This window comes from Notolabrus celidotus, chromosome 3, assembly GCF_009762535.1.
Source record: "Notolabrus celidotus isolate fNotCel1 chromosome 3, fNotCel1.pri, whole genome shotgun sequence".
NCBI classification, from domain to species: domain Eukaryota; kingdom Metazoa; phylum Chordata; class Actinopteri; order Labriformes; family Labridae; genus Notolabrus; species Notolabrus celidotus.
The window spans coordinates 15,089,824-15,100,511 of record NC_048274.1 but is presented as its reverse complement, the minus strand read 5'-3'; the positions used below and the strand labels follow the sequence as shown (position 1 = coordinate 15,100,511).

The following is a 10,688-nucleotide window of genomic DNA, read 5'->3' as shown; positions in this document are numbered from 1 at the left end:
AACAACACTTATTTTTTGTGTGTTGGCTGAGGCTTGGTTAAATACAGTTTAAAAGCTGATTTTTAAAACTGTATTTTATTAACACATGACCTGTACCCTGCCCCACCTCTGTCCTTGTTCTGTTTTATTTACCTGTTTTATTTTTACTTTTATTTTATGTAAAGCGACTTTCAGTATAAAAAAAAGCGCTATATAAATCCTATGAATTATTATGATTATTATTATTCTTTTTTTTACCTTTCTTGGATAGGAAAGCAAAAAAAGACATAAATATGTGAAGAAAATGATTTTATTTCTCGTCTTTTGATGAATCAGATTAGAAGAAAAAGCTGCTTCATCTTGCAGCCCGGCTAAGTTGAGAGATATATCAATATGTAACCGTCATCTATGGCAGTATATCTATTAAGCAACAATCTTGGTACATTGTCAGTTATAAGGCAATTCTTGGTCTGCTGCCACACGACCTGTGTCTTTATCACACAGGAAAGTGCTGGACAGTACTTCCTGCGCTCCCAGGACTTTTTAATGCCGTCTGTCTCAAAAGCTCGTACAGAAATTGGGAAAAGGGCTTTTCGGTATTCTGCACCCTAAGCCTGGAATTTATTGCAGAATGGCATGAAACTCATGATGGTGTCACTTCGTGTTTTTAATTCTAAAATTAAAGACCTTGAAGTTGAATCTTTAGGATGCTGTTTTTAGTGTACCTTGTTACAACTGCCTCCTAGGTAATTGCTCTTTCTGCAACAAATGTTGTAAAGTGTTCTTTGGTTCTCTGTGTGTCTATGTCTGTAACTTTGTGTTTTTTGCTGCAGACTGTCTTGGCCAGGTCTCCCTTGAAAAAGAGATCTTGATCTCAATGGGACCAACCTGGTTAAATGAAGGTTAAATAAATAAAAAAAATCTGCCTTCCTTGAGTTCACACCACCTCATGGACTTTTAAAATTAAAAGTATATTTCACTAAAAGTACCAATTTCAGTGTAGCCTGAGGACCTAGAGGAGTTTATCTAGCCTTGCCTCAGTTCCACATGTACTCTTATTACTTTGTTTGTTTGTGATCAGTATGGCTTCTTGACAGAAAAAGAACATCTTTAAGACTTTCTTGAAAGGAGGAAGAAGAAAAGAATCATTCATGGATACGTTTCTTTAGATCAGCATTAAGGCATCTCCATTTAGACCTGCAGAAAAGATCAAGGGTGGTGTTATCAGATGTAAAGCAATCCATCAGTCAAAATAATCATGATGCAGGTATTTTAGCATTGAAAGGCATTTCTTTGAGAAGATACAAAGAGAAAAAAAAACACATTACAACAGATTACTCTATAATCATTTATTGTTTGTTCAATAAGGTACATGACCACTGATCCATTATTGACTGACAGAATGCAACACATGGTAGTATAGGCAGACTTGCGGCGAACCCCACGTTGTTAAATGTCATTTGTTTCACAGTCTCAATGACAAACCGATTCATACACTGAACCATGATGCCTGAGTGAGTAAATGAGAAGCATGTGCATACTGGATTTCTTCATGAACTGTCTTGTATTCAATCAGGTACCTCACTCATCCTCCTCAACCACAAAGACATTTTGTACTTGTACCAAATATAGAGACTCCTTTGTGAAAAGAAGGTATGAAATAGGATGTTCTGGGGCCGTGCAGAAAAACAGCAAAAAAAAAAAGGGGTCAATTGTGGAAATAATTCAGGGTTAATCACTTTTATCTAACTCTTTTTGGGCTGAGTGCTTGTTTTTATCAGGGGTTAAAAGGGACTGACTGAGAGACTGTTGCCCTGTGATTAACTAGATTGACACCCAAAAGATTTCACAAGTCCTGCTGAATACATGGAAGAGAAGTAATCAAGAAAGTACATTAGCGATGATTGATTGGTTCAGATGACCAGCCAGTGAACTGATAAACTGATGGACAGTGAAAAACAGAATGCTAATCTTGAAACGAACAGTGCCTTAAAGCTCATAAAGTGCTACAACCCAACCATTAAAGTTAAAAACAACTCACATTTCCTACAGGTTACACATGGCAACAGCGATCAGACCCCGATGTAGATTCCTTGATGTTTTAGAGCGAGTGGCCCCATAGCAGATAAACAGCACACGTTTAGAAGGATGCACAGCCAACAGCTGATTCCAGGTAATAAATAAGCAAATATGATCCGTCAGTGGTGAGAGAAAACATGCCTTGTATAATTTGGTATGGGGAACTGTTCAGTGAAATGTTTAAAAAAAGAAACTAAACTGTTTACAGTAGCAACCGCTCCAAGGTGAACTCGTGATGAAATCCAATTAAGAAAATGTCTAAGTAAAGCTCTTTTCTAAAGGTGGAATGGAGGAGACAGAGAAAAGGTGACGTACAAAGCTCCTCTTTCACACGGCTGCTTTGATTTTGAAACTTTCTCAGCAGGATCTGCTCTACTTGGTGACTGCGTGGATTCCTTGTGCCAGGTAGCCAACGTTCGCAGAGGAAATGCCTGCCATGGAAATTCTGCCATCCTTGGTCATGTACACTGAAAACTCCTTTGTCAGGCGCTCAACCTGCAGGTAAAACAAATAAAAGCATTTATTTAAACAAAAAAATCAGCAACTTTATTTTCACATACAGCCTGTTTGTGTGTTCAGAGAGAACAGGGAATCAGTCAGACATTCGTTTACTTTGACTCAGTTATCAGTGTGAGAAATCCACTCTGTGTGATAACCTGTCAGACTAGGATGTGTCTCAGACATTTTCACAAACCAGCTGATCAAAGCGAGAGCACAAAGTCTGAGATGTGATTGCAGAACCACGGGACAAATAAAACTTTGATTTGCAATCATGCAAAGGAAATGGGTGCCATTTTATTTTAAATGGATTGATCACCAAAACAAATACTTCAAAACAAAAAAGAAAAGAAGACCCATTTAAGTAACACATCAAAGTGATAACAACATCAGGGCAATTATCTACTGTAATTATGCAGGACTGACTGCGTTTAAATTAGATTAAACAGCTCTGTAACCTTTTTGCATATATTTTTTGGGGGGGGCTTTTAAACCTTTATTATTAAGAGAGGAGATGACAGTAGATCGAGCAGGAGAGAGAGAAGAAGAAGAACATGCGGGAAAAAGGTTCCAGGCCACCCAACTTCACCATTAGGCTAAATCTGTGCCCACAGCACTGTAACTTTTACACTTATATATTTAATACTGTCTTAATATATTTTAACTTCTGCTCTGTTTTTATTAAATCTTCTTTTATCTACTACAGCATAGTTTAATGACTTTAAAAGTGTCCTCTTTCATGATGTTTTAATGTCGTCTGAAGTGATTTTTTTTACTGAAACGTGGAATATAAAAAAAAAATGCTTTCCCTTAATTAACAATAAGGTTTATTTCTGGATATTCTAATGCAGTGATCCAGACGACTGTGCAATTCTTTGCTTTATAAGCACAAGGCTTTTTTTTGCCCTTTTCTAATACTTATTTGTACTCTGATATTGTTTTCATAGCACTACGGTATTATATCATACGACTAGTTCAACCTCTCAAGAAGTAAAATTATTGGCTCTCTTGCAGAGGGTTAGAGAAGAAGATCTATGCTAAAATAAATGTATGATGAAGATCGAGCGGCAGCAGGTTTACGTGGGTATGAGCCATAAATAGAAGTTTGTAAGCTTTGTTATAATATTCTGAATTCTTCTAGTAGTTGAAGACTCATATCTTGAGGGCTTTATCCCACAATAAAAAAAACAGGCCCATCATCATCTCTGAACATGGATATAGGCAAAGTGTAGTGTATTCAGTGTAATTAAGTGTAATTAAGTGTATTAAGTCCCATGTAGTGACAAGTCTCTGCTGGCTGTAGCTTCATATTTAATACACAAATGTACGAGTGGAACTGGCCTTTCATTTCAAAACAAAAAATCTAAAACATTTGTATTGTCATTCCGTGCCATACGCCAAATTATAAAAATACGAGTGTGTACCTGTTCAGGTTTGAGTCCAGTGAAGCAGAACATCCCGATCTGATCAATGACGTGCTGCCAGTTGTGGGAGGAGCCTTCCTTCTTCAACCCAGCCACCAGCTGTTCTCTCATCTTAATGATGCGGTTAGCCATACCATGGACCTCCTCCAGCCTGAGATCAATGACAGCGCATATATTTTGTTGCACATGAAAAGGAAGACTTGAGTCAAGAGATTGTCTTCTTCATAAAAACATCTTTAAGCACTTACCACAGTGAGTGCAGATCTGGTGTGGTGAGAATGGTTGATGCAATTCTGGCACCGTTCATGGGCGGGTTAGAGTAAATGGGTCTGATGAGGATCTTCAGTTGAGACTCAACCCTCTTCGCCTCTTCTGCATCACCGCACACCACTGAGAAGCCTCCAACACGCTCACCTGTGAAAATCAATATGAACACAGTGAATAAAAATTACAGTGAGTGTTATCAACTCATTTGCAACACAATTAAGTGTGTGAAACTGATGATTTAACCACTTAAACAGAGTTAAATAATAAGTAGGAGGCATCATGTAGAGCAAAACATCCGAGACTAAGTAAAAGCACATCATAATGATGAGGGATTAACTTGTAATTAAATAGTAACATCAACATATTGTACTTTTGTATTCAGCAAGGTTTACTTCATTTCAATCACATCATAGGAAAATGGTATGCAGTGCTTTGTAAGTCTAAATGTTTGTTTGGAGAAAGGATGTTGCATCTCGTAGTCTATTCCACTAGGTGGTGGCAAACACAAGCTGCATCGTGAGTCACTATGTACTGTTCATGTTTCATTCTCTGATATTGTGGCTTCCATAAATGTATCTCCAGCTTCAACATATGTTCAAAAGAGATGAAATTATAACTCATAATTCAACATCCGCTCATTTTAACTCTCACTTGATTTCCTTCATTGGAAAAATATTACAAATAATTAGATACATAAAAGAGAAGTCCAAGTCTAGCACTAGTTAAATATCAAGGATTTACACATTATGAATGTAGCTTCATGTGTTTTTTCATAAGTTAAATTTAATGAAAGAGAGAGTGTGCCGAGTTCTGACTGACCATACAGCCCCATGTTCTTGGCGAAGGACTGGGACAGCAGGATGTTGTGGCCCTGCTCAATGAAGTAGCGCACGGCCCAGGCATCGCGATCGATGTCTCCGCTGGCGAAACCCTGATAGGCCATGTCGAAGAATGGGAGCAGATTCCTTTTCTAGAAGGTGAGGGGGAAAAAGGGAAAGTAGACAGAAGAGAGACAGACAGAAACAAGCTGTAAATAATGTGTCAAGTGATAACAGATAGATATGGTATAGACCTTATCATGGTGACTTTTGAACTGCTACAGACCTCTGACTATGAGATAAATCCATGTTCTCACATTTCATCAGAACCTAGCTGTAGAAATGTCACGGACCTTAAGTGACATGATGCACACTCACCTTCACAAGCGCAGAAATCTCCTTCCACTGCTCGATCTTGGGGTCCACACCAGTTGGGTTGTGAGCACAAGCATGCAGCAGGATCACACTCTGCTCTGGGATTTTCTGTTGCATAAAAAAACAACGTAGTTGAGTCAAACTAAAACACAACTTACAGTACAGACTGGTCATTTAAATGAGGCACTGTCTATCTGGCATATTACCAATTGTGTTACTGACCCTAACTAGCTACCTTTAACCTAATTTACATTCTTCTTTGTGTGGACGAAAATATGATTAACTTTGAGCATCCCAGCCATCAAATTTCAACCAAATATATCCAGATTATCTTGGTTGCAGTGATTGTGTTTTGATCTAATGCACTAAACTACATTAATTTATCTGAATAACACTTATTAATTCAAATATTATCAAAAAGGATCACACAGTCAGAAAAGTCCTTTGGGCTTGTTATGGTTAAACAACATTTTCTTAAGTATCTTCACAAATATGTCTCTCCTCCTCCTACATCATTAATGTCTTACAGAAATGTCATCCAGAGCTCCTTTGAAGTCAAAGCCACAGGTGGCTGGGTCGTAGTATCTGTATGATTTCAGCTGCATGCCAGCATCTCTGAAGATAGGTGTGTGGTTTCCCCAGGAGGGTTTGGGCAGGTACACATCACGTGGACCTCCATGGAAGCGAGCCTGTGAAGCAAATAAATAAATAAATAAATAAATAAGTAAGTACATAGGTAAGTAAGTAAGTAAGTCAAAAAGAAAGAATGAAAGAAAGAACAAAAGTAAGTAAGTAGGTAAGGAGGGAAGGAAGGATGGAAGTACAGAAGGAAGGAAGTTAAAAAGGAAAGAAAGAAGGAAAGTAAGTTCAAAAGAAAGAAAGAAAGAAAGAAGGAGAGAAGGAGGGAAGGGAGGAAAGAAAGAAATGAAGAAGGAGGGAGGAAAGGAAGAAAGGAAGGCAAGGAAGGAAGGAAGGTAAAAGGAGAGGAAAGAATGAAATGAAGGAATGATGAAGGCGGGAGGAAAGGAAGAAAGGAAGGAAGGAAGATAGGAAGTTAAAAGAAAAGGAAGGACGGAGAGAAGGAGGGAAGGGAAGAAAAAAAGAAATGAAGGAATGAAGAAAGAGGGAGGAAAGGGAAGAAGGGAAGGAAGGAAGGGAAGGAAGGAAGGAAAGTTAGTAAGGAAGGTAGTAAGGAAGGAAGGAAAGTTAGTAAGGAAGGAAAGAATGATGACATAACCAGCCTGACCTAAATGTGTGATAGTAAGAGGTAAACAGAAGAAGAGCTCACCAGGAAGTTGGCTCCGATGCGCAGAGATCCGGTACCTGAGATGGTCTGGACGGTGACGTTCTGTCAGGAGAAGAGAGGCTCTGTGTTTACTCGGTCTTCAAAATGTATCAGAAGTTTCATGTCCTTACACCACTCAACTTACCCTGCCGCTATTCAAGGCCTCATTATCAGCACCGAGAGCAAGCGCGGCGCAGGCCTTGGTGAATTCGGCCAAACCAGTGATGCCGAGGTACTCCTTGTCCATCTGCTTGGCTGCAATGATGGCCTCAGCCTACGAGTGAAAACCAACAACATTTAATACTCCACTTCTATCCCTGATAGGTTTTTCCTTTGTTGTATTTAATCCATGTTTGATTTAGTGAATATTTTGTTACACACAAGTCAAAATGCACCCACACAACCTCACAGTGACGAGGCAGAACTTCTCCTAATCATTAACATGTGTGTTGAACCCCAGTGGATTTAATACTCAAATAGGAGCTCTGGAGGTCTGCAGCCTGCAGAGGCTGGGCTCAGGATGACACAGCAAGAATGAAAAGTTCCTGAGTATCTAAATTCTTTAATATTTAATCTTAACCTCAGTTAAAACTTAACTGTCAGTCTCCCTGAGTGATCACTCCATTGTATAAATACACACAGACCAACAGCCATGTACTATGGCTTATCATAATACAGTTAGACTCTGCTGTGTGATTCATTTCCTTACTTAAGTTCAAGTAAGCAGTGAGCCAGATGTATAGCATACATGTTTATATGTGTCATGAAAAAGCAGCTTGAGGTTATTTTCACCTTGCGGACACAGCTGAGCACAAAGGGCTTGCCCTGGTCATCCCTGTAGGCTCCCACTCCCAGGTTCATCTTCTTGGGGCTGGGGTCCTTCTTGAAGGCTTCGGACACCCCCAGGATGGGATCGGGGGGACCCATCTGCACTCCACCCCACCATGAGCTGCAAAGACATCCCATCAGGTGAATGTTGATATGAGTGGGACTGCAAACATTGAGTATGAAGAGTCAAAGTTCACTGACAAGAGTTCATCTGTGTGTGCTGCTGCGTTGAAAAACAGCTTTTCCTTCACAAGGTCATGACATGTGCTGCTTCTTAACATTTCATGGCATTAGGCAGCACTGGTTACGCTAATGTGATGTTCGTATTAGCTACACTCCTGTTTAACATGCTGCAGACTTAATGCACGGGCTTAACTCCTCATGTGACCTGAGAGAATACTGACGTCAAGACATACCAAACACATGCTCAGTGGGCACTCAGTGGGTTCATCAAACAAACGTTATAATCCACCAGAGGGTCCAGAGTTTCAAAACAAGAGTAACCTTTAATCTGGGCCTGAAAACAAACTGTTTATGTAATTGCTCCTTTGTTCACAAAGTCTCCATTCCAACCAGAAAAATATCAACTCACAGAAATCAAGACAATTAATATAATTGATTTAGTCTGTTGCTTTCCATTTTACTACGACTTTATCCAATAAATGATTTGATTCATAGTGTGTTCTATATACGCCCTCTTTGATATATTTGTAAATGTTCAATAAATATAAATGAATAGGGTGCAGATTTAGCCAAATGGTTCAATCAGGCGCATATATAGTGGGAGGCCCAGGTTTAATTCCCATGTCATTCACCCACTCTCTCCCAGTTTCAAGCTCTATCCACTATCTTCTCCTCTCTAATAAAGGTGTAAAAAAAAAATATATATATATATTTTTTTAATTTAAAATAAATGATTAGCTTTGTATTGTTTATTCTCTTTACATCTGCTTCGAGAAATGTATTTCTAAATGTTCAATAAAAAAAAAAACAATAATAAATAGTGAAAAAATAAATAAAAAGAATTAGCTTTGTAGTTTTTACTCTGTATAGATCCACTTGGAGATATTTATTTCTAAATGTTTGATTAAAAAAAGTAATAATAATAATAAAAATAATAATTGTCAAAAATTAAATTACTAGCTTACACTTGAAGGTTGTTCCATTTAAGTTTGATGTGATATATCATGTCAACCTCACTGCTGAACATTCTTTGTGTTCCACACTGCTCAATGTTAATAAATGTATCTATTGTTTTAGCAGGAACTCAGTTGTTATTCTAAAACATACTGACAAATGAACCAAATGACCTGCTTAAAATTGGTAAATTGCCAATTCATACAACAGAATTATTCCCTGTAAGAAGAATAAGCAATACCTGCAGACACACAGCAGCTGAAAAAGAAAAGCAGAGTGTGTATTAAGGACACCAAACGTGTGCTGCATATCAAATGTAAAAGGTCATGCACTCCGACCTCCTGACCACTCTCTGACATAATGTACTGCTCACCATGCAGACGACAAGTGGTGAAGGCTGTTTAAATATATCAGAATCACATTAGAGCTGCTACTACGACATAAAACATCCACATGCCGACACACATCGGGCCTCATGTCAAATAACTTCAGACGCTCCAATTTCAACTTTTTCTCCTCATTTACTGGACTTAGTGTAGGTGTCAGGTCAAGATGACAGGGTCCTCAATCACTCTATTCCTATAGATATATCTATTTAACATTAAATATAATATAATATAAGACATGGGTAGGCCAGACAAAATACCTCAAACTTAAGAAGCATCAGTAAAAATGTTCCACTTGGAAGTCATTTTTAGTGCAGCCCTCTGGAAAAAAAAGCCTGTGAGTCATCTTCTGCTTGAAGTGTTGGCTATAAAGGTTTAAGGAAGCCAACTTAACAAAGGTGAGATACAGGGATTCTTTCTGCCAACACCAATAATAATATTATAGAACATTATTTCACTTTCTCTAACAGAAAGGAAATTAAACTGCAAACATTATGATATGTTTTCACCCCTGCAACCTAAATACTTAAAATGAATATCTTAAATACATTCTGACATAAATCTGTTTGATGAATGTAGGTTGTTGCATGTTGTGACCTTCTTTGCACTGCTGCTCACACATTGTCTCAGGTTTCCCCTACTTTGTAAACCCTTTAAACTTTGCGGCTAAATTTAGGAGGGAACACTTTGCAAAAGGGCAAGAGTCGCACCTCTAATGTCAGTAATCAAAATAATATAGCAGTGGTTTGTTGAATATCAAACTCAGTTTACAGACAAACATGTTCACTGAATGAATCAAGTGTTGAAAAATGATTGAAAAGAATGGCACGAGTCCAGCCTAACAGTCATTTACCCAAATATACTAAGTTGTTTTATCCTGGAGCAGTAACACTTGCAGCAGAATCTGAATCAAAGCCAAGTAATACAACAAGTATCACTGAGAAAAACCTCTGAAGAGTTCAGTTTACATATTGTGATAGAGGTGTGTTACCTCTATTGTATTATTGAGGCTGTAGTTTATGGGGGCGCTTTATGGTGGATGTAAATGCTGTTGTCTCAACTTTACTATAAACTTTTGACGTTTAGATTAGATAAGATTTTATATAGAAGGAAGATTCAACAGACTCTTATATTAATACTGCTTAATGTAGGACCATAAATAAGGCATCTAAATAATAACCGCATCTATGCAGAGTGCCATCAGGAAATGTTGCATTCATATTATAGTAAGGTTTTATTTTAACACTATGGAGAGGTAAATGAAGCAACATTTTTACAAAAAGTGAGGGCACTCAGGTACAAGAGATCTTATCGCACCTGTTGTGTGTATACACAGAACCTTTGAACAGCTGAACGGCAGCATTTATGTAAACATCAGAGAGGCTGGCAACTTATCAGTGATCAATAGAAGGGAAAAGGCCTTGTTTGGCATGTTAAAGCACAGAGATAAAAGGGTGCTCCTTTCCTACCAACTCTTCTTGATACAACGAGGGTGTTACATGGCCGGGGAGAAACCATAGACTGTATAAACCCTATTGTAATTTATTCATTATTTGAAACAAGACCAATGTGCTTCAACATGAGATAAGAAGAGGCTTAGACTCTGTAAAAC

At 38.2% G+C, this 10,688-nt stretch overlaps 1 protein-coding gene across 1 annotated transcript in view; it reads right to left on the bottom strand.

Moving 5' to 3' along the window:
- Window positions 1-1,313: 1,313 nt before the first annotated feature.
- The window catches only part of got2b (glutamic-oxaloacetic transaminase 2b, mitochondrial), an 11,283-nt gene continuing 1,908 nt past the window's right edge, over window positions 1,314-10,688 (bottom strand). Inside the window, exons 2-10 of the mRNA XM_034679800.1 lie at window positions 7,518-7,674; window positions 6,871-6,999; window positions 6,729-6,788; window positions 5,968-6,129; window positions 5,444-5,548; window positions 5,067-5,217; window positions 4,229-4,394; window positions 3,981-4,131; window positions 1,314-2,553 (exon numbers count right to left, since the gene is read on the bottom strand). Coding sequence (XP_034535691.1) covers window positions 2,431-2,553; window positions 3,981-4,131; window positions 4,229-4,394; window positions 5,067-5,217; window positions 5,444-5,548; window positions 5,968-6,129; window positions 6,729-6,788; window positions 6,871-6,999; window positions 7,518-7,674 — 1,204 coding nt within the window. The 3' untranslated portion in view covers window positions 1,314-2,430. The remainder of the gene's footprint in view (window positions 2,554-3,980; window positions 4,132-4,228; window positions 4,395-5,066; window positions 5,218-5,443; window positions 5,549-5,967; window positions 6,130-6,728; window positions 6,789-6,870; window positions 7,000-7,517; window positions 7,675-10,688) is intronic.